The sequence below is a fragment of the Drosophila erecta genome, unplaced genomic scaffold (assembly GCF_003286155.1).
Source record: "Drosophila erecta strain 14021-0224.00,06,07 unplaced genomic scaffold, DereRS2 tig00000021-arrow-pilon, whole genome shotgun sequence".
Lineage (NCBI taxonomy): Eukaryota > Metazoa > Arthropoda > Insecta > Diptera > Drosophilidae > Drosophila > Drosophila erecta.
This window is the reverse complement of record NW_020825198.1, coordinates 14,980,683-15,002,835: the sequence shown is the minus strand read 5'-3', so window position 1 is coordinate 15,002,835 and position 22,153 is coordinate 14,980,683. Positions and strand designations below refer to the sequence as shown.

Below are 22,153 nucleotides of genomic sequence, written 5' to 3'. Positions count from 1 at the left end.
TTGTGTCGAACTTACATCGAATCATGAAGGTGATTAGCTTTCGCTGGAAGAACTGCCTGTCAGGCCTTTTAATAGTGGCTTATCTGGTGAGTGCCCTGCTGTATTTTGGCATGGATATCACCAGTATTGAGCCAGTGGAACCAAGAGTAGTGAAAAACAAGACCAAAGTGGGACGAATGTTTGCCAAAAGCATCAATCATGATGGAAACTGGGAGACTATTGTAACTAATCCGGAATTAAAGCCCAGATATCGGTTTGGCGGCGGAAGGACTGGCGTCAAGTTCGTGATTGGAGTACCCACTGTACTGCGACCCAAAAAGAACTATGTGCTCCAAACCGTGGACTGTCTGATCCGTCGAATGACTCCGGAGCAGCGCGACTATTCTCTAATTGTGATATTCGTGGGCGAGACTAAACTGCAGTTCGCCAAGTTCATAGTGCAGAAACTGCAGGCGAATCATTCAACGCATATGCGAGCTGGCCTCGTCGATGTCATTGCGCCGCCCCTGAATTACTATCCCAACTTCTCGAGACTCCACCTCACTCTGAACGATGATCTACAGAGGGTTCAGTGGAGGACCAAGCAGAACCTGGACTACATATACCTGATGTCCTATGCCAAAAGCAGGGGCTTATACTACCTGCAGCTGGAGGACGATGTGATGGCGAACGTGGGTTTCCTGGACTACATCCAGAAGTTTGCGATGCTGCATGGCAGCTTTCGACTGGCCCATCAGATCGATTGGATCGTGATGAGTTTCAGTGACCTGGGCTTCATAGGGAAGCTCTTTCGCAGCTCCGTTCTCAGCTCGTTCGTGGCCTATCTAAGGTTGTTCTACAGCGACCAGCCCATTGACTGGCTGCTCCAGAGCTTTGTGACCCTGCAGAGCTGTCGCTGGGATAGCGTGTCCGATCCGGACTGTCAGCGGGACTTCGAGTCCAGGCTGCTTCGCTCCGCGCAATCCCAGTTCCAGCATATGGGTGCACAGTCGTCGTTGGCGGAGAAGGAGCAGTATCAACAGGATGGCTTCTTCAATCAGAACATTGGAAAGCAGCGCATGCAGCATCTGCGGCAACCTCTCAACCTGGTCGCCTCCCATCGGAACTCGCTATTGAAGCACAATCTCAACCTGGAAGCGGGGGAAACTTTCGTCTGGATCTACATGCCTCGGATGCCCAAGATGATGAAGTATCTGATAACCAATCAGTTCAAGAAGACGCAGATTCGCATCCGCAATGCCAGAGAAACGGCCCACAATCTGGCCGAGTTCAATATTGAATTGGTTAAGGGATCGCCCACTCTGGTGGCCAACAGCTCCTCCACAAGGCGGTGTGGATTCGTCATGAGTCACACCGTCCAGCCGTTTGCAGTAGGAGATCAGAAAGCGGAGCTCCCCTTCAAATATATGTACTACTACATAAGGGAGGAGCCCGAGGGGCTCGCCTGGTTCCGTCGGTTCCTTTGGGCTTCCAGTGGATCCTGTTGCCTCCAGCTACGATCCACAACGGTATTACTTCTAATCCCTTTTCAGTTGCTAACTACTGATTTATTGTAGTTAATAAGCTGCTTTCAACGGCTGTTCCATTCTCTATGCAAATATTAAAAGCACTTTAGAAAGTTCAATTTCAAATACTTGAGTTATTTATTAAGCTTATACACACATTACACGCATATTTGTTGTTCTTGTTTGATTTCGATTAAGTTTTGAGTTTTGTCCCAACGGCTTATGAGTATTGTAAAATGGTAATTCGTAATTTGTAATAATTCAGCTACGATCGTTATGTGTTGTCTTTTCATGGAAGGGAAAGCCTATAATGCCAGCTAATTTAATTTAATTTAATTCCGATTGATCACTATCCACTATTATTGTTGCTTGCTAATTGGTTGCAATTTGGCAAAATGAGTGTTTCGGGGAGAGCGCGGGGAGGTGCTGTAAATTATTGTTGCTAGTTGCCGCACACATAACACAGGAATATATAAAAATATATTTATGTTCGTACAATTATGCAATAGTATGTAAGTATATGCAAAACATTCGTTTCAATTGTTCAGTTTATCGAAAGCAGTCTACAATATCTGTTACTCTATATATAGTGGCATACGAATTGAAATTGGATAAGCTTTAGGAAGTGAAAAATGCATCACAATGCACCGCATCGAACCCAAGTCTTAAATGTATATGCCACTATATGTTGCAATTCTCGTTACTCAACAGGAACCAAGTTTAAACAATCGTCATTCTTGTTTTTAGTTTTTCATAGTCTATCAAAAAATTTGGCGTTTCCAATTAGTTAAACCAATCATAAAATGGATCGTATGTATATAAAAAATGTTTTCATATGAATGATTGTTTTTTTGGAATTTCGTTTTACAATAGCTAATTAGAGTGGTTTGTTTTACATTTACGTGTATATATAATTTAGGTATATAATTTTGTCATTGTTATGCACAAATTATTAACAAATCACAGTAAAAAAGCAACAATGCTAAAAATCGTTTCGTTATTTAATGGTTCAATGTTTATGTTTATGCATATTATTTATTTATGTAGTTATGGCTTCATGTTCAAGAAGGTGGCTATATTAAACTAACACAAGCATTCATAATATTAAGATAAATTATTAAAGTAAGGGAATATTTTCAACAAATGTACAGATTAAACTTAAGTGTGCAACAAAGTGTAAATATTTCTTAATTCGTATTTGATCAATAAGATTTCAGCGGATTCGAGATTCTTGATCACTTGGAGATTCAGGAAATGGAAAGGATATAAACTGGAATGTGTGTTTGGGTTACCAATAAAATGAGGTTAACACTTAAAACTTAAGAAAAAACCAAAAGATAATATTCAAACAACATAGGAGTACCAAGAAATCGCCTTAGTTACATAGCCCACAACTTGATCCACGTAATCTATACCAATATATTATATTATACCACCATGAAAAAATGGAAGGGGCACTTGGAGTACATACATATATCAAATCCATATGGTTATGCGAAGAATATACTGACAGCGCGGGATTAAATAAGACTTTTGGGAGACTGTAGACCAATGATATTGCTGAGGCTTGTAACGCTTAAGTTAAAGAAACCCTAACAAATTGGTTCTGGGGATGTGTGGCAATACAATTGGTCTACAGCCATACTTGAGCCTTATAGCTATAGCCTTATAGCAGAGCGAGAGAGATTATTTACACACTGAGATAATCGAGGGCAAAAGCGTCATTCGAAAAATATACACACAGATGTACAATTATTAGGAGAGATCGACTCGCATCTATGCCAAAACCCTGGCAATGTCTTGGGAGCAAAACGAATTCTTCATCAAAAAATTTCATATTTTTATGATACGCTGCCTATCCATGGGAAAAAATATTCTTCAAGGCAACAATTGAAAAGTTATCTTAATTACAGCTAAATGTTTCTCAAGCAATTTCATTAAGATTACTTTTTGCTCCCACGACAGTACCTGCGTATCAGCGAAATCGACACAATCCCAACAGATATAGACAAATTGTGGATGGGGATTAGTATAGACATTAACTGGAGTGGGTGACAGGGATAAGCAGGACCTGTTGCTCCTATTCCTCCCAATTCTGCCGCTGCCGATGGCGATGCAGCAATCAGCTACCCCCCACATACCGTGGTTTTGCGGCATTGTCCTCGGACTTAGGATCGCTGCCCCATTCCTGTAGTTCGATCTCGCTGAGTAGGGCCCAATTCTCGCTGTCACTGTGGACGTGGAGGCGCAGCTCCTTGATAGCACCAATCTTTGCATCCAAAAGGCCCTCGGCCACGCCTAGGCTATCGAATGAACCCACCACCAGATAGCCGTCCGTGGTGGTGTTGTAGTTGCTCCACACGGACGAGTTTTCGCTCAGCGTATCAGCCGGAAGGAGCTCCACCGTCGTGTTGTAGAACCTGTCGGACGGGTGCTCCGAGTTGCCGCTTCGGAAGAGGTAGTGCTTCAGCTGCGTGGGCCGCTCAAATATAATCTGCACCAGATCTCCAGGCTGTGGCAGCAAGCCCCAGAAATAGGATTCTCCTCTGTACGCTCGCTGCAACAGATAGTTTTTATAGGGCGCAATGTTGGACTTCACCAGTGCCGGTGGATTATGTGTATGGGCATAATACTGGGGCACCTTACTGCCGAACTGCTTGTCCTTCAGCTTTTGAACTTTTCCTTTCAGCGATGAACTAGTACCAATGTGTTGGAAAAGGGATTTTCGAAAATGCTGCCAGTATTTTGCCTTCTCCGCATTGCAGTGCTTCTGATCCTTGTCCGTTCGACAAACCTTGGACTCGATAAAATACGTAAGTAGCCAGTCCACTGGCTTGTCATTGTAGAACATTTGGAAATAGGTGATCAGGTAGGGTAGCTCCGCACTCTTGAACATCTTGCCAATAAAGCCTAGTTGGCAAAAGTCTAGCACAAACCATTCTGGTTGATCGGGTTTCGTCAATGCGCTCTTGATTAAGGCGAATTTCTTCATGGTGGTGATAAACTGTCGCTTGGTCAGTATATCGTCCTCCAGCTGAACGTAAAAGGTTCCCTTCGAATGGGCGTAGGCCATCAGGTAGGCAAAGTCCAAATTCTGCTTACTGCGCCATTTAACGCGCTCCAACGGATCATTCAGTGTGATGCGAAGTCTTTCGAAATTTGGATAGTAACTAGCTGCAGGTGCTATTATATCAATCAGTCCACTCTCCACGTGCTGATCGAAACTGGCCTCGATTTGACGGGCAATAAGTTGCACGGATTCCATATCTGTTTCTCCTATGTAGACAATGATCAGTGTTTCGTTTTGCTCCTCGTCGTTCATGTTCTCGATGAGATTGTGGAGGGTTCCGAGGAGGTACGATTGCTTCTCCCTCCGCACGGTGGGCACACCCAGCACAATGCTGACATCCGAACGGCCCTTGCTTTGCAAGTATGCTGGTCGCAGGGAGCCCGCATCGTCCAGCAGATGCGGCAAGAAATGGTAGGCATTCGGTAACCGTATATTCTGGCTCCTGGCCATCGAACCATTGGCACTGCCACCTTTACTGATATGCGAGGCATTTCTCAGCAGCTGCCTGGCCTCAGGACTCAGTCCGTCGAGCAGATTGACCACGGGCAGCGGTGGCGGCGGCGGTGGAGCACTGGCTCCCGTCACATTGACGCTCTGCAACTGGCCCAGGTACTGGGAAAGCAGCGCCACGTCCTCCTGGCGGGCACGGTACATGGACTCCAAATACTGCAGTCGCATATGGCATTCGGCCAGGCGCTGCGTCAGCGACTGTTCGGTGGATAGCTCGGGTCCCATCACCATCAGGATCACTATGCATGGTGCCAGCACCAGGACCGTCACTATCAGCATGCAGTTCCGCTGCCTAATCTTGAACATCATTCGCTCTGCCCTGGATTCCTTCGCTTGCCGTCGTATTAATTAGCTAACTGTTTGCCTTGGGGCTGCTTTGCTTCCACTTCTGGGTTGGCTGTTCGTTCTGGCTCGGTCGCTGGTTCGTTGTGCTGGTGGCGTTCCCTTGGGCCGGCTGTCATCCTCGTTCCTCCTATGACTAATGCAGGCGCTGCAACAAAAGCAAGGCATTTAGTTTTTACACGGCTAAAAATGGGGGAAAATATACATTTTCAATTCAAATCGAATTCTTTCAAAAATTAAGCTTTATGCATTCAATATTCTATGTAATGACTATGTAATGAAAACAAATATATTGACCTCATATAAAAGGTGCTAAAAAATTATTTCACAACCAATTGCTGCTTGTTCAATTCTATCTTTTCAGACCTTCTTCACATTGAAATATGTTTAATTTACTGCCTATTTAGTAAACCTTTTCTGATATGATTGCCCTATCAAAACTGTTCTAAACGTTTGCTATATTTAGGGGGGACTTGTGTTTTCACATGAGTGCTTTCTTCTATGAAACCCAGTGTAGTTGCTAATTTTATTGGCTTTTTTGAAGAGTGCCGTGGGGTGGCCCGTGGGGGTTGGGTTGGGTCCCGAAGGTCGCACCGTTTAACGCTTCTTTGTAGCCGCCTTTTGCCTTACCCGGGTTGGATTAACGACGTCGTCGGTGGTGGCAGCTGTCGCAATTCTCGCCACATGACCTGGCCGTGAGTTAGAATAATAATAATTGTTATGTATGTACTGTGCACTGGAGACGTTGGCAGGCAGTAGACCTAGACTTAACTTACATGGCCAAGAGCCCGGAAAGCTATCTTCTTCCTCCTCGCCGCCAAACGTTCGATCGGTGGGTCTGAAAGTGGGAGGAAATTGGCATCTCAATAGTGGGGTACATTAAACGGGACGGTTGTTTTGGGCTGGTCGAAAATCCCATCGGGATTTACTTATTATTCACCAAGGATTTCCCGAGCCAATTCAATTAAATATAGCGCATGAAAGCATTAAATAAACATATGTTTATTTAATTTGCCGTTCGGCAAAGCTACTCATTAAATTTATATTATATATTTTTTATTAAAGCTGCTACTGATAGCGAAGAATATTCATGGACTTGGCTCGTGCTAAGCGGAAATTAAAACAAAATTTTGAGATAACTCCGAATCTGTATTTAGTTTTTTAAACTGGAAGCAATGAATGATTCACGATCAACATGACGATCACGACCACTCATTATTCTTTTAAATTGGTAAAATTCCCAATCTTTTAATATTAAAATCTGTATTTAGTTTTTATAAGCTGGAAACAATGAATGATTCACGATCAACAAGACGATCACGATCACTCATTATTCTATTAAATTGGTAAAATTCCCAATCTTTTAATATTATTATTTAAAATGTATATAGTTGGTAGTATATTTGTTTTCACACCGGGTATCAGTTATTCGATATCGAAGATCGTTACTCGACAATGTGTGAACATTAACAATATAGATTTACAAACAGACATAAATTTTCGCACTTCGTTTAGCGCACGCAGGCGAAAGTAAACAAAAATAAACAAATATAAAAAAAGATAAACAGGAACAGCGAAAAGTTCGCACCCACGCACAAGCACACCCTTATTTACTCACACTTGTTTGCAGCTCAAGTGGGCGAATGGATGAATTAACTAATTAATAAGCACTTAAATAGGAACAAATTGAACGCAGTGGACTTTATTTATACATCTGGGGATTTCGTACGCTGCTACTTGTAGCCAATTCGCAGTTTTCTCCCTTTTTTAGTGCTCTTCGTTTTTTCGCCATTCGTTTTCGTTCGCACGCGTTTCTCGTTGTCTTTACATATTTACGATTGGCCGCCGAGTGCGTTATGTAAATGTAAGTGATGTAAATTATTGCAGCACTCGTTTGCTGTGCTATTGTTTAATGTTATATACAATACAGCGGGGAATTAGTTTCAACGCCCCCGACCAAAAACAACAACAGAACAGGCTGCCTCCAAACAATCGTTATCGGCGTTGGAGGGATGCCAGACAGTCGCTGACAGCTGAGATGGCCACACTATTCTGTTATGGTTAACAGTGTCGCATTCTTAATATTTAATTATTCATTTTATTATTATATATAATATTTAATTGTAGATTATTAAATATTAACTGCAATCAATTGGTATAAACATGCAGCTAACGTAATATTTTTCTCACAATAGAGAGTACGAGTTGTACGTTATAAATTGAAAGCAGTAAGTATTCATTGTAAGCAACAATTTGACATTGGATTCTTAAATTCCAATCTATCTGATAAATTAAAAAACTCTAAATTCATTGAAGCAATATATAGCTCCATTATGTGTAAGTATGTATATGTGTATACTTCGTCAAATATATAAAATTAAACAAGCTAGTTTATAATTAAGTGTAGGGCGTTAAAAGAATTAAGCAAAATTTTCCGTTATATACGAAATATGGCATCTCTGAAATGGGTTTAGGCTAACATATGTTAAATGAACAACAGGTACCTGGACTTTACCCATCTCTAGCCGCATTTAACAACAAAAGATTTTTGCAAAAATGTATTTAACTCTGCTAAATGGTACAGGCTTCGTTTTCAATGTGGATGGTGAGTGGCTTCAAGCCCAATAATATCAGAGTTGAACTAAATCCGTCTACTGCCCAGATTACATGGAACTGCGTAGCAAATATCGCATAATGGGTGCTCCAGTGGGCACAGCGAATACAAAAGGCTGGAGTCCCAATCAATCCAGTAAGATATCCATTTCTACAGGGTTTTTAATGCACACAAATATATGTAGCAATATCTTTCTATGACTAGAACATAAGATTATTCAACAGCCGCGGGATCGAACCCTCCTTAAGATAACCTATTTAAATTTTTTTTTTAGCTCTACCCGTGGAACTTAGTAAATTTGAAACCCAATTACTTTTGGATGAGAATATAGCAAAGTTAGTTGATAAATCTATGGACTTAAAAGCAAAACCCACAGCCGAGAAAGTGGAGAAGTGCAAGGCAGATTTTGAGTCCCGATTATTGGGACAGGAGGAAGCACTGAAAACGGAGAAACTACGGGAAACTGAGCGATACATAGATAAGATTCTGACGGGAAAACGCAAGAAGCTGCTAAAGCAGAGGAAAAATGAAACGGGTAAAATGTCATTACTCATAAATTATCTTCATATTTACATATATACGAATAGTACGTTTAGTAATTGTGGTTTTCCGCAAAAACTCAGAATAACTTTAGCTTATTAGCTTATTCCTCAAATTTTAAACTGAGCCTAAGCTGCGTACTAAAATCTAATTTTTTAAAATGTGCATAAAGAAAAATTTGTAAAATACTTTTTAACTTTTAGCTGCCGCTCTGACTGCCAAAGATGTACTATTGGAGATGTCTGCGAATTTTAGATTCGATCGCCAAAACGCCTTGCTGGAGGTGCCTTGTGAACATCCCACAGATCACTGTAGATATATTAAACCATTATCTCTCGATAGTTATTTCAATTCTACAACCAACAGCTGCGCAAATAGTTACCAATCCCATTGTGAGCACCAATTCCCTGAAATACCGTGTTTTCAAAGAGCTGTGGAAGCGGGGGAAGTACGTGACTTCCGGCGATGCATTTGGAGCGGACTTTCTGGTTTACCCCGGGGATCCCATGATCTACCACGCCTCCCATATTGTTATTGTGCACGAGACCCCTGTAATTAAGCCCCTGGAACTGATAGCCAAAGTTCGTCTATCGGTGATTGTCAACAAAAGCTGTATATTCGCCTACAAGATGGAAAATGACGAGGAAATCCATTACGAAACTGTCGCATGGTGTAATCCTGGCAAATGAGAACATCCACAGGCAAGTATATTTAGCAAAATAACTTGAAACAGAAAGACTGGCTCCTATAAATTTAAAAATTATTTTCTTTATTTATCATCATTTTTCTACAATCATGCCGAAAATATTTAATTGCCAATGAAGAAAGCAACAGTCTATTATCTTATCTTTAGTCAAAATAACTCAAATAACACCCAATATTTAAGGGAATAAGAAATTCTTAAAAGTAGATTAATACTTTGGTTTCCAGACGCTAGTTTCATATGTCTATGTGGGTTTTTTTGAATTCTCCAGTGACGCATTGAAAAGATGTTACGCTAAAAAGGGAACAACTAAATTCGGCCAGTGTATTTATTTTGGCTCCAAAAAATCTACTTTTTTTTCAAGACTGAGCGGGAGAGAGTGGGCTTTCCGTGAGCATGGGTTTTGTTTTTGGCGCTGAATTGGGTTTATTTTTCAGTGGAAATTGGATACAATGCCGGAGACATTACGCTCCCGCTCCGCCCCCATTTGCACGCCGCCCCTCCCCTCCTTGCTGCTGGCCTCTCCACGTTTCTCCGTCTCGCTCTGAGCGGCAGGAGCAGCGCCAGAAACGGTTTCTCCCACTCACAGTTGGAAATTGTACACAGTGCACATGGTAAATCGGTTTATTATGACCACGACATCCAACTCGAGATGTTTGCTCGCCACTCCGTCCAGGGTCCATTGTTGTGGTTTTTGGGCGGGAGTCATTCGTCGTTTCTCATTACATTTTGTTAAATTAATTAGCCACGCAAAATGAGGTTATAATTCGATGGCCCCCATCAAACGCCAGAGCACACATGCATACATATGTATATAGGCAAACGGCGATAGGCAAATAAGTCGCATACAACTGTGTATTTGTTTTCAACAAATTTGTGCTGAATTCTTCATGTTTTGCGTTCGTTTCAAGTATATTCAGTTTTTTTTTAAATAGAAACAACGCGATAAGGCGCGGTGGGGAAGGCCAGGCAAAAGTCGTGCCGTGCCGTTCGAATTTCATACAGTCGGGTTGGCGCACAGTGGGACAACTGCTTCCTTTCGTTTAAGTTTTCATATATTTTTTTAATTGTTATAAACAACAAAACTTTAAATGGTTTGCACAAAACGCTTATACAATTTGTTCACAAAAATAAGTTATACATTTTATTTAAAAATGTAGCTATGTATTTCTATTCATACCACTTTTATGTATCTATTGTATCCCACTGTGTTTAGTTCGCACTCATTCCTCCACCTCTATCCCCGTCCCCTCCACAACCAACACTACCACTCTGCCTACTCACCCACCACCACCACCCCCCGCCTTGCACACTCGCTCTCCCTCTCACATCATGCTCCGTTGGTCGGTATTGCCAGCTGAGAAACATGAAACGTGCTCACTGCTTTAACGCCGATTGGAACTTTAAAGGGGCCTTTCGAACGGCATTTCTCATGGCCCCCTCCCCCTGCCCAGCAGCATCAAAACAGAGAAAATTGTAATCTTAAATATTTGGCCACTCGCTCACTTTATATTACTTTCTTCTCTGAGCGTTGACTAGAAGTGCCACTCTCCTTCGTTTCCGAATTCGACTAACTTCCCTATCGCGGAGTCTCTCCGCTCTTAAGCTGGACTTGATCTGCATACGAGAATGAGACTGACTTTATGTTTTTACCCTGTAGGGTCTCGGTCTCTGAGATGTGTCAAAAGTAACAGGTGATTGGATTGGATTGGCAAGGAGAGAGGAGAGATACAGAGGAAAGAGAATGTAGAGCGTAAGAGCGAGCCGGCTTTTCTACCAGTGGTTATTATTACTTTCACAGGATCTGTTGATATTTTGGAACCAAAGAGAAATCCAAGATGAATTTGCAAGCTTGGATCAAATTAATTATTCATCCAGTTCCAAATACCAATTATTAGGCATACATACATAGCTATTTTAATCCGTACTTTAAACTTCTTCGAAGCCTTTTGATCCCTAAATAGGAAGGACACTTGTTCCAAGAAAAATGGAAGATTGCATTCATAAACAGAAAACCCAATAACCTTTTGAATCTTGGTGATCATTCATAATAAATTGCTTGATTAAGGACTCGCACCAAGAAAATCTGCCTATCGCTTTAACAATAGCTAATAATGTACTAAAACAAAAAAAAAAAAAAACGAATGTATTTTTAATACAATTGCTAGAATAATTTGCAAACGTTAAATATTTCTAAATGGAATATATAATAATATATTGCATAATATTATAATCATAATAAGCTGGAAGAAATATTGATCCCGGATCCGATAGTTATGGTATCGGAACCTCTGGATCCCGTTGACCCTCTTCTTATCGCGCACTATTCCATCCGGCCGGTCGGCCGGCCACATGTGTTTTTCGTCCGTGATGTCGGCCCAGAATATTTCCATCATTCAATATTTACCACCTTTTATAGTTTTGTTTACTATCTTGCCGACGTTTTTTTTATCTTACCGTCTTGCTCTCCTCTCCTGCCTAAAAATACTCTTCCTGCGCTACATCTGGCAATGCCGCTCCCGCTCGACAACTGTACTTCAAAGGCACTTCTCTCATAGGTACACAGATACAGGCGCGCACGCACACCACCACCCAAAACAACCACCACTAACAGCACAGAAATTACACATTTTCTCCCCCGAGTAGAGAACTGAAAAACTGGCCGCGCTGGCAGCGCCGGAGCAGCGAAATTCGATCGAAACCATTTGCTCTGTCTCAGTTCGAGTTATCCAACGTTGGCGAGCGGACAAACAAGCAGGAGAAAAAAGCGTACGGGCAAGAGAAAGAGAAGGCACAAAATCACCCACAGCCACTGAAATTTTCTTTTGCGCTCCGGTGAGAAGATAATTTCACAAACCAAAACCAAACCAACAAACAAAAAAAGTGCGCTCCGTGAGCGGGAAAACAATAACAAAATCAAGAGACACACGATTATAAAACGCACAAAATAACTGAGTGACAAAAAAAAAAAATTAAATGCGTGTCTCATGGCTTGACTGTACTGTGTATTAAAAAATGTGATTGTGTCTGCTGTCTGTCCGTCTGATTTCGTGCTCGTGTGTGTGCTGTTGGCGTTTTTAAATGTGGCGCGCTATTTTTGTGTGATTTTTGTGGGCAGCAACGAATTTTGAAACATCAATTTTATACTAGTAGTCAGTCCCCTTGTGAAAAAGTCTCCTCCAACAACAAAATTCCTGTGAGCAGCCTACACACATGCGTTGTCTCGCTCTCGCACTCAGAGCGCGCGAGAGCGGGAGAGTGAGAGCGAGAGAGAGAGAGAGAGCTAATACTAACTTGTGTACTCTTTTTTCTTTTCTATTTTTCATTTCAGTTTCGAGAAAGCAGCGCGCCAAGCAGCAAGAAGAAGAGCGAAGGGAGTTGAAAAAGCAGTGGCGTTGTGGAGGAGGAGTAGAAAGGGGATTTTCGCGAAAAATCCCAACTTGAAGAGAATTTTCCCCGTAACCGTTTAACATTAAATCGTCGTGTTGGAGACAAATAGCAGCGAATACGCTAGCAACGCTGGGGAGGAACAACAATTGTTGGATTTGGACGCGACCGCTTTGATGTCGCTGCCAATGAATTCGCTGTATTCGCTCACCTGGGGCGATTACGGCACCAGCCTCGTATCGGCAATCCAATTGTTGCGCTGCCATGGCGACCTCGTCGATTGCACGTTGGCCGCCGGCGGGCGGAGTTTTCCCGCCCACAAGATAGTCCTCTGCGCCGCCTCCCCCTTTCTGCTGGACTTGCTAAAGGTGAGTGCTCGGTTCGGAAACACTGCCCAAAACACCTTTCAATAAGAGAGCTTGTACATAACCTCAAACGTGGCGTACAGTTTGTAAACAGAGAAATCCAATCGCAGAAATAGGTTAATGTGTGGAGCGCAGAGAAACTGACACTCACACGCAAATACATACATATGTATAAATAACGCAGATTCACGCTCCGCTCCAAAAGTTGTCTAGAGATTTTTGTACAAGTTTTCCACTGTCAATTGAGTTGAATGAGTGGCTCCGCCCCCCGCATTCCCGCCACCCATCTTGCTTATCAGCTTTTTCTTGTTGCAAAGTTCACCGGAGAACGAGAGAGTGAGACGTAGAGACAGAGCGCAGACAGAGAGGGAGAGAGCGAGAGAACCAGTTGGTTCGCCTGAAAGAAAAGTGGTTTAACCCCCCCGCCCCCCAGGGGTGGACCAGAGAGGGGAGAGCCGAAAGCTGCTGCGCCAACTTTCAGTTCGCATGTGTTAGAGCGAGCGCAAACGAGAGCGCCAAAAAGCAGCGCGGCAACTGTTGTAGTTGTTGGTTGGTTGGAGCTTTCGTCTTGCCTTTTGGTTCTTGCTGTTGTTGTTGGGTGCACACGAGCGCGACCTCTTTTTTCACAGGCAGAACTGTACAGTTGGCACTGGCTAGGGGGGAACTTGAAATATTGGGGATATGGATACAGATAAAAATATATTATAAATTTCATTTGTATTAATTTAAAGTTTTAATTTAATTTTCTTTCCTTTTAATTATTATCTAAGCAAGAGCTTACAGTTCGTGGTACCTGTAAAGTGTTATTTTATATTTCCAAATTAAGGCAGACAGAAAACTTTATTCAATTAAAAGTTCCTGAACATTGATAGACTTATCTACTCCATTTAATCTCTATTTAAATTTATAATATAGTGTCCAGGTCCAGATTGTACTTAAGATTAGCAAGCCTGTATGGGGCATTGAATAGAACCACTTCGCTCTTATCGAATCCGACCCGTATTCCTAGAAATTTATGCATTTCATATTAGAAGGGCGCACTTTTAAATGGAGCTTGCTATTTTTCCCTTTTTTCGTGAGTTGCTTTGCGATACTGTACTTCTTACCCACTCATTTGCATTTGCACTTTAACTTTGGCGCTTTTCCGCCACTCTATCGATTGTGCAAAATGTGCGCTAAAGTACATATGAAAATCAGACCGTCTTCAATGCGTGGCCCTATCGTAATGGAAATACTGACCAAAACAGAGGGCGGCCAGCGAAATGAAAACACCTGATGCGACGCCGGCAGCGGCTACTCTACGCTCCGCTCCCCCTTATTCTCAGCGCTCCTCATCTCTCCTCTCCTTTCCTGGGCCGTGAAAAAAGTAAACAGAGCGTAATTTTTAAAAACGCCGCTCAGAGCCGCCGTTGGGGAAATGTCAAAAGAAAAAAGAAAAAAACAAAAAGAACGGAACCAAATGCGGCTGTGAACTCTGCAAGAGTCCGAAATGTACAAGATGTACTGATCTCGTTACACTCACACACGCACGCAAAAACACATGGCGGTCGCTCTTTGTCGCTCTTGCTCCCTTGCTCCCACAGCAAATGGAATGCAACTCTGAAAAATCGATGAGCGAGACTTTGGATTTAGTTGGTGGTGGCAGAGTTCAAAGAGCGCGAATGGGAGTGTGAGGGGAAGTGTCATTTGAAGAGATTGGCATTGGATGAGGGGATGGTGTTGGTAAGGGAGGTGGCAAAGGGAGAGGGTTTGTTTTCTGAGTAGTGCTAGCTAATTAAATGTCCGGAGAGGGAGCGGAAGAACTGGTAAGCGCTCTTTCTTTAAGCGCTGCTCTGTTTTCTTTTTCAGCATCTCGAAATCTCCTCAAAATCCTGCAGCAGAATGTGCAGAGCGCGCAAAAGTAAAAGCCGGTTGTCTTTTGTCTGTGTCACTGTGTGCGTGAGCGGAGGAGAGTGAGCGCGTCGCACCGCGAGTTTCCATTATTTCCATCTCCGTCCGACTGTTTTTGTTATTGTTTTTATTTGGTTTGGCGGACGGACGAACAGGCCTCTCAATTCACGCCAAAAATGTGAGACGATTTCAAAACAAACAGAACTCTCTACGATGAAGTTTAAGCCAAGGGAAAAGTATACTGAAGAACCTCATAACTAGTGGCAAAACGTTTTTTTTCCTATGGAGAAGTATTAAACACGTTCCCTACAAGAAATGGAATTTTAAACTGCGACTATGATATAACGTAGTTATATAAGATTTGTAGTTTTCATTTAGCACATATATATAAATTTTACTAGAAACCGGTTTTGGCTATCGGACATAATTTTATGCGAAAGAGAAAAAATAGTTACTATATACCAACTGAAATCAAGAAAGCCTCCAGCACTCTAGGTATACTAAATAATACTAATATCGTTTTTTAGTTACCTGATAATATATCAACAAGTCACACCCTTCTTACTTATCTGATTTTCCTGATTTTTACAGAACACACCATGCAAGCATCCAGTGGTGATGTTGGCTGGCGTCAATGCGAACGATCTGGAGGCGCTGCTGGAGTTTGTGTACCGCGGAGAGGTGAGCGTGGATCACGCCCAGCTGCCGTCGCTACTGCAGGCTGCCCAGTGCCTAAACATCCAGGGACTGGCCCCGCAGACGGTGACCAAGGACGATTACACCACGCACTCGATACAACTGCAGCACATGATTCCGCAACATCACGACCAGGACCAACTGATTGCGACGATCGCCACGGCCCCACAGCAAACGGTTCATGCCCAGGTGGTGGAGGACATCCATCACCAGGGCCAGATTCTCCAGGCAACGACCCAGACCAACGCAGCAGGACAACAGCAGACAATTGTGACCACCGACGCGGCTAAACACGACCAGGCAGTGATTCAGTCTTTTCTCCCGGCACGCAAACGCAAACCACGCGCAAAGAAAATGTCACGTAAGTTAAACCCTCATGTTTTTTTTTAATTAAACCCTTGATTCATTTTTAATAAACTCTCAACGTATTAAGTAAGCATTAGAAACGACCCGAATAATAACATCAATTTCCTTCTTGTGCAGCTACGGCACCGAAAATAAGCAAAGTTGAAGGAATGGAAACGATCATGGGCACACCGACCTCTTCACACGGCTCTGGATCCGTGCAACAAGTGCTTGGCGAAAATGGAGCCGAGGGCCAACTGCTAACATCCACACCGATCATCAAGAGCGAAGGACAAAAGGTAGAGACGATTGTGACCATGGACCCCAACAACATGATACCGGTAACGTCGGCCAATGCGGCAACTGGCGAAATAACAACGGCACAAGGAGCAACTGGCTCATCTGGCGGCAATACAACCGGCGGCTTAAGCACTCCAAAGGCTAAACGAGCTAAACATCCGCCCGGATCAGATAGTGAGTTTTAATTTTGGTGTATGCACTAGAATAACTAATTAGAAGTATATTTTTGGGTTTTGAGAAGAATGCTCTTTGCTAGAGCCCGTGAATACCGTCAATTTATCATCCCATAACGTGGTCTTAGTACTAAAGAACGCTCTTTTTCCGTTTTCAGAACCACGTTCGCGATCACAATCTGAACAACCCGCTACTTGCCCCATTTGCTATGCTGTCATTCGTCAATCCAGGAACCTGCGGCGCCATCTCGAGCTGCGGCACTTTGCCAAACCCGGCGTGAAGAAGGAGAAGAAAAGTAAGTCCGGTAACGATACAACCCTAGACTCCAGCATGGAGCTGAACACCACGGCAGAGGGCGACAACACAGTGGGCAGTGATGGACCAGGCGGAGCAGGATCAGCAGGAGGACAATCATCCGGTACGACGCCAACGAGAGTGATATCGAATGCACCGCAGGCCGCGGGGGCGCCGGCCATCCTGGCCCAAAGTGTGCTGCCCCAGCAGCAGCAACTGCAGCAGCAACACCAGCAGCACTTGACAGCGGCGACATTAGCGGGTGGTGGACAGGCATACATCAAACACGAGGGCGGCGGCGGGGGCGGCACTGGGCAGCAGCAGCAGCAGGCACAACAGCAGGGCATGCAGAACGTCATACACATTGTGGGCGATCAGGTCTTCATGCCGCAGCAGCAACAGCCGCAGCCGCAGTAGCCACCTCCAGCCGAGCCTTCAATCATTCCAACGCACCAACGACACCATCATCCACATTTCCAAAACCAGAAAAAAAAACAAACACCTTGCATAACACTCACGAAAACGTTTTGTAAATAACAATCAGCAAACAAATTCCCCGTGATCTGATCGAAGGATTTGTGTTCATTTCCTGTATCATTTTTAATTTTTTCATAATTAATTGCTGCGTAAGTTTATAATTTGCATAACTTTTCAAAATTGCGCTTCTTAACATATAACATTTTCTTATGCAGTATTTTCTTGCATATTGCACCACAGAGAAAACGAAAAAGAGAGAATTCCGTATGTCTCCACGTAAAGAATACTCGATTAACTTACTTAAATAATCTAATTAGTGTCGCAAATAATTGTTGTAAAAATTAAATGTACAATTACAATCGAGGATCGCAATCGGTTTAAGTTTCTCTATTTTAAATATTATATTACAAATTGTTTAATTAATAAAATATTATATATTTTTTTATATAACAAAAACAACAAAAAATTAATCTCTGCCTGTGGCACGGACTTTAATTTACTGCAATTGGCTGTTTATTATTATTGTTTCTCTTAGTTGCAAGAAAATACTGTTGGTCGATTTCCAAACCTACTAACTTCGTACTGATCTTTGTAATGTTTCGCAATTCTTCTGGAAGAGTTGCTTGAAGCTTTAAGTCATTGGAGCACATCTTGCGGATTTAGAATTTACATCCTGGCTGATAATCGTATTTAAATGTCATGAATTGTACGTTGAATTTTGTTACGTTGTTATTGTGCCTTTATATAACTACACTTTTGTTTTATTATTTATCATTGCTTTGAACAATGTTTCACTAGATCTTTTGACTCCAATTTATATATTGTTCATATTGATTTTAACCTATATTAACATTTGTTTTGTCTTGCGTTTTTTGATCGTTTTTTTAACACCTTTCATCTACACTATTCACACATCTTCATGTCCTAGAAATCCGCGTTGTTTCTCTATTGGGCCAGCGATGTTGCTGTAGTGTCGTCCTCTCGCTCTGTACTACTCCTACTATCCCCCTGTATACATCGGCTCACTCCAGCGGCAGTCTTCTCACCAGCAACTCATTCCTTCCTTGCAGTAATCAGTGGCAAGAAGTCTAGCAGCGGATCCAGCGGTTCGGGCAGTGGAGCACTGAGCTCCAGTGGCAGTGTGCCACAGGTCCAGACGGTTCAGTCCCTGCACACCTTGCAGGGTGTGCAGGTCAAAAAGGATCCGGATGCCCAGCAGCAGCAGCAACAGCAGCAGCAGCAACAGCAGCAAGCAATGACAGTGAGCGGTGCGGCGGGCGGACAAGTGCAACAGCAGGTGCAGCAAGTGCAGCAGCAAGTCCAGCAGCAGCAGCAACAGCTGCAACATCACCAAATCATAGACTCGTCGGGCAACATTACCACGGCCACGACGAGTGCTCAAGCGGCGGCTGCCGCACAGCAACAGGCGGCTGGACAGCAGCAGCAACTAGTGGCTCAATCCGATGGCAGCGAGAGTGGAGCTCCGCTTTCGATTGCTCAGGTGCAGACGCTGCAGGGCCATCAGATCATCGGCAATTTGAATCAGGTGAATATGACTGACTTTCAACAACAACAGCAGCAGCAACAGCAACAACAACAGCAGCAGCAACAGCAGCAGCAACAACAGCAGCAACAGCAAACACAACAGACGCTCTGATCGGACCGAAGTCTTAGATCCACCTTGTACTATTCTATACAAATATTAATTTGGGTTTTTGCTAAACGCTTTAAATATTCTCTTTGCGGAATGCGTAGACGAATTCTAAATTAGTTTTAGAAAGCCCGAAAGGCATATTTAGTTGTTTACCATTTTGTTGTACAATTTTATGACTTTAAATGTTGATTTGCCCCCTACAAATTATTTTGTTGCTAGATAAACGCTAAAGTGCTCTATGGTTATTGGAAATTACTTGCATATTTTACATACTTTATAAATATTATCATTTTGTATGGTGTTCCAAATGTCCCAATGCTAGAGGACCTCTAGTCACTTTGAAGTCCTGCAGATCAGTAAACACCTTAATCCAACAAGGATCCCTTGCTCACGGTTAGATTTTGGCCTTGAGCGATTGCTCCTTGATTTAAAAAATATGAATTAATTACTTAGTATACAATCCTTGATGTACGAGGATTTACTTAAGCAGCTCAAAAGTTCTTGATCTGATCAAAAGAGAGTTCGCTCAAGATGGTTTCCAAAAACCTGATTCTGTGTCTGCCCACCAACAACCACTCAAGTAATCAATTCGATATCTCTTCTTTCGTTTTTGTTTAAGAATTAGGCGCTGTATGTTTAAATTGAACCAATTTTATATGTATATTTCTTAATTTTAATAGTTGCAAATTTTTCTTAAAATTTAGAACCGTTGTAGTAGTTTAGGTAGATGAAATACATTCCTGGGAATTATGATTTAATTATATAAATTTGAACGAAAGGGTATATTTCATCTAGCTCAACTGGTCGAATTATTGTTAGTCTTCTTACATACTTAAATAAAATCTAATTTTATTTAAAACAATTTACAAAAAATAAGTTTAATAAAACAAAACCTTTTTAAACAAAATTATTCTTAGTATTTTCTCTTGTTTTCTCCTTTTCGGTGATGGTCCTTTTTAATTTAATTTTAATATTAATTAATTCATAATTGCTTTATCTACCTAGTCTAACATTTGTTTAAGTATTTCTTGTAATTATTTGCATGAATGGACATTTTTAATATTTCTTGTATAATAGATTTTCGCTTTTCCTGATTGCAAGACGGTTGACCTAAAAAATAAAGACTGCAACCTAATGAAGCATCGATTAGTGACTAATGACACTTACACAGCACCAACGAAAACTCATCCACACCACATGCATTTTCCACAGCAGTTTACACCATTTTGCAACACATGAGCAATCATTAACCAATCGTTTTTATCTTGTCTTCTTCTCTTTCTCGCTGCCACGTTAATAACAACTAAACGCCATCTAACCAATCCAATTCAATACATCTGTGTGTAAAAACTAATCATTCATGCATCCGCCAACAATCAAAATCATAAAAAAAAACAGGGCAACAACAAGAACATTTTGGTAAAGAAGGTTTTCATTTTGAAAGGCGGTAACAATACGTAATGATGATCCAACGATATGTCCAGCGGCCCTGGAGGAGGAGGAGGAGAAGGTGGAGGAGGCGGGAGCGGGCAGCAGCAGCAGCAGCATAACAACAGCAGCGCGAGCCACAACAACAGCAGCAACAACTGCGGCACGGCAGCAGCAACTCAATTGAGCAGCAGCAGCAACAGCAGAAGCATCACGCCAGCAACATCGACATCATCGACTGGAACTGGAACTGGAGCAGGAACCACATCCACACTGCAGCGTCGCATACTGCGCGGTCATGCGGCGCAGACGACCAGCGGCGAACGTGTCCTGCTTATCAACTATGTGCCACAATCGGGAGCATCAGCCACCGCATCCACTCAGAGTACTTCTCAATTGCCCACCCGTAAGATACTCCAGGCCAGAGCCTCGGCGGCAGCAGCAGCAGCAGCAACATCATCATCATCATCATCTGGTGGCGGAGGAGCAGGAGCTTCATCCTCCTCGCCACCATCCACGCCAGCTGTTTCGTTTGCCGGACTGGGCTCCGAGGTGACAGTCACCTTGACGCGCACAAATCAGCGCGCTAGCGTGACCAGTGTCACTGCCGCCGGTCATATTGTTCGAAATCAGCAAGCCACAGCCTATCATCAGAGCACAAACGCCGCCAACACATCATCGACCCCAAGTGGCACGTCAGCGATCCATGAGCACTTGGCTACATCAACGTCGCCACCGCCACTGGTGTTTACCCATCATCCACATCATCACCACAGTCAGCAGCAGCAGCAGCATCAGCAGCAGCAGCAACAGCAACATGAGTATCACCAAGAGCACCAGTTGGTGGACCACCATCAGTTGGATCAAGAGCACATAATCATAGACCATCACCAACAGACGGAGGATGATCAGTTGATCGAATACGATGATAGCGGAGCGATCGAGGAGCAGCATCAGCAGTTGCAAATGCAAGAGGATCTGCAGCAACAGCAGCCACATCATGAAGTTGTCCAAGAGGTGTATCTTCAGTAGAAGAAGTAGTGCTAAGCCATAGGGATATAAGTTTTAGCCACTCTACATACAATTTTGGAACACCCAAAATGTGTGCAGCAGGAGAATCGAATTTGACAAAGCTTTAATTTGAAATTTTTTTAAAAAATGTATCTGTATCCTAGGTTTTTATTCCACTTAACTTTCTATATATAATCACCTGTTTCAATTGCACACATTTTGAGGAATGCCAATACCAGATAGTGTACATAAATACAACCTAATTAATAACCTTAGTAATGTGGACCTTTTAGAACACCATGTTTCAATTTGTATATAATTTTCGGACAAGTAGAAAAATATTTTCCAATGAAAGTATTAATCTTAAAGTAACATATTGAAGTAAAAATTCAATTAATTACGAGTTAATAAAGATTATTTTTGTACTATACAAATACCGCTTCTAAATACATGCTAGTTGAGAAAAATGCGGATATTAAATAACCTTTGACGATATATTCTATAAGTTATTGTCAGTTAAAGATCAAAACAAACAATCGTAATCAATTGTATGATATATACACTTCAACGTAGAGAAACAAACTTCGCACATATGTAATACGCATGTATGTATGGATCAATTCAACTCCGATTGTTTGAAAACTGTTTGATAACGAGGCCCCTTTGGATTACATTTGGAATAGACCGACAAGTGTCTGTTCTTGAGGAGAAACATATTCATGCAACCCAGTATTTGGGGCCAAGGCAATAAAGTGAGCCGGATTGTGTACTGAAAGAAAAATGAGTAACTTGTGCACTTTTTACTGGGGGTGCAAAAGGCAGTTACGTTTTAGTTAGCAATTGAAACA

The 22,153-nt window shown here is 42.4% G+C and overlaps 5 protein-coding genes and 1 long non-coding RNA gene across 12 annotated transcripts; 4 read left to right on the top strand and 2 right to left on the bottom strand.

Annotated features, from left to right (window-relative positions):
* The first annotated feature begins 21 nt into the window (after window positions 1-21).
* On the top strand, window positions 22-1,556 carry LOC6544749 (alpha-1,3-mannosyl-glycoprotein 4-beta-N-acetylglucosaminyltransferase B). Its single transcript, XM_001972718.3, has one exon. It carries the CDS (start codon window positions 24-26, stop codon window positions 1,554-1,556), a length of 1,533 nt encoding a protein of 510 aa, XP_001972754.1. The 5' UTR covers window positions 22-23.
* A 63-nt stretch (window positions 1,557-1,619) lies between these two features.
* Window positions 1,620-7,461, bottom strand: LOC6545746 (alpha-1,3-mannosyl-glycoprotein 4-beta-N-acetylglucosaminyltransferase A). Of its 2 annotated transcripts, XM_015158497.2 has the most exons (4): window positions 7,046-7,461; window positions 6,204-6,265; window positions 6,058-6,116; window positions 1,620-5,575 (listed from the first exon to the last, which is right to left on the bottom strand). In XM_015158497.2, exon 4 carries the CDS (start codon window positions 5,392-5,394, stop codon window positions 3,628-3,630), a length of 1,767 nt encoding a protein of 588 aa, XP_015013983.1. In that variant the 5' UTR covers window positions 5,395-5,575; window positions 6,058-6,116; window positions 6,204-6,265; window positions 7,046-7,461; the 3' UTR covers window positions 1,620-3,627. The 2 variants fall into 2 exon arrangements, with proteins under 2 accessions (XP_015013983.1, XP_026833117.1); XM_026977316.1 differs by lacking the exons at window positions 6,058-6,116; window positions 6,204-6,265.
* Window positions 7,462-7,874: 413 nt separating this feature from the next.
* On the top strand, window positions 7,875-12,837 carry LOC6545745 (tRNA-splicing endonuclease subunit Sen34). The gene is made up of 6 exons (XM_001972716.3): window positions 7,875-8,032; window positions 8,090-8,176; window positions 8,316-8,576; window positions 8,785-8,892; window positions 8,948-9,282; window positions 12,616-12,837. The coding sequence occupies exons 1-5, from the start codon at window positions 7,984-7,986 to the stop codon at window positions 9,268-9,270; spliced, it is 828 nt and encodes a 275-aa protein (XP_001972752.1). The 5' UTR covers window positions 7,875-7,983; the 3' UTR covers window positions 9,271-9,282; window positions 12,616-12,837.
* On the top strand, window positions 11,981-21,228 carry LOC6545744 (transcription factor GAGA). 5 transcript variants are annotated; one of them, XM_026978032.1, is made up of 7 exons: window positions 11,999-12,119; window positions 12,616-13,039; window positions 15,518-15,983; window positions 16,106-16,441; window positions 16,599-16,736; window positions 18,283-18,758; window positions 20,265-21,228. In XM_026978032.1, the coding sequence occupies exons 2-7, from the start codon at window positions 12,848-12,850 to the stop codon at window positions 20,325-20,327; spliced, it is 1,671 nt and encodes a 556-aa protein (XP_026833833.1). In that variant the 5' UTR covers window positions 11,999-12,119; window positions 12,616-12,847; the 3' UTR covers window positions 20,328-21,228. The 5 variants fall into 5 exon arrangements, with proteins under 5 accessions (XP_026833834.1, XP_026833833.1, XP_015013117.1 ...); XM_015157631.2 differs by lacking the exon at window positions 20,265-21,228 and having other exon boundaries at window positions 16,599-16,859; window positions 18,283-19,764; XM_015157634.2 differs by lacking the exons at window positions 11,999-12,119; window positions 20,265-21,228 and adding an exon at window positions 12,176-12,480 and having other exon boundaries at window positions 18,283-19,764.
* LOC6545743 (homeobox protein B-H2) lies at window positions 11,999-22,087 on the top strand. 2 transcript variants are annotated; one of them, XM_001972714.2, is made up of 7 exons: window positions 11,999-12,119; window positions 12,616-13,039; window positions 15,518-15,983; window positions 16,106-16,441; window positions 16,599-16,736; window positions 18,283-18,758; window positions 20,265-22,087. In XM_001972714.2, the coding sequence occupies exon 7, from the start codon at window positions 20,343-20,345 to the stop codon at window positions 21,324-21,326; it is 984 nt and encodes a 327-aa protein (XP_001972750.1). In that variant the 5' UTR covers window positions 11,999-12,119; window positions 12,616-13,039; window positions 15,518-15,983; window positions 16,106-16,441; window positions 16,599-16,736; window positions 18,283-18,758; window positions 20,265-20,342; the 3' UTR covers window positions 21,327-22,087. The 2 variants fall into 2 exon arrangements, with proteins under 2 accessions (XP_001972750.1, XP_015013121.1); XM_015157635.1 differs by having other exon boundaries at window positions 16,599-17,361.
* On the bottom strand, window positions 13,749-14,529 carry LOC113563964. Its single transcript, XR_003407736.1, has 2 exons — window positions 14,143-14,529; window positions 13,749-14,041 (listed from the first exon to the last, which is right to left on the bottom strand). It is a non-coding gene; the product is annotated as an uncharacterized LOC113563964 (long non-coding RNA).
* Window positions 22,088-22,153: the final 66 nt, after the last annotated feature.

Excerpts from the sequence above, each read along its gene's own strand:
- LOC6544749 (XM_001972718.3), top strand. The coding sequence starts at position 24 with ATGAAGGTGATTAGCTTTCGCTGGAAGAACTGCCTGTCAGGCCTTTTA.
- LOC6545746 (XM_015158497.2), bottom strand. The coding sequence starts at position 5,394 with ATGATGTTCAAGATTAGGCAGCGGAACTGCATGCTGATAGTGACGGTC.
- LOC6545745 (XM_001972716.3), top strand. The coding sequence starts at position 7,984 with ATGTATTTAACTCTGCTAAATGGTACAGGCTTCGTTTTCAATGTGGAT. Across the intron at positions 8,177-8,315 it reads CTGGAGTCCCAATCAATCCA|CTCTACCCGTGGAACTTAGT; the intron begins GTAAGATATCCA and ends TTTTTTTTTTAG. Across the intron at positions 8,577-8,784 it reads GCAGAGGAAAAATGAAACGG|CTGCCGCTCTGACTGCCAAA; the intron begins GTAAAATGTCAT and ends TTTAACTTTTAG.
- LOC6545744 (XM_015157631.2), top strand. The coding sequence starts at position 12,848 with ATGTCGCTGCCAATGAATTCGCTGTATTCGCTCACCTGGGGCGATTAC. Across the intron at positions 13,040-15,517 it reads TTCTGCTGGACTTGCTAAAG|AACACACCATGCAAGCATCC; the intron begins GTGAGTGCTCGG and ends TGATTTTTACAG. Across the intron at positions 16,442-16,598 it reads ACATCCGCCCGGATCAGATA|AACCACGTTCGCGATCACAA; the intron begins GTGAGTTTTAAT and ends TTCCGTTTTCAG.
- LOC6545743 (XM_001972714.2), top strand. The coding sequence starts at position 20,343 with ATGTCCAGCGGCCCTGGAGGAGGAGGAGGAGAAGGTGGAGGAGGCGGG.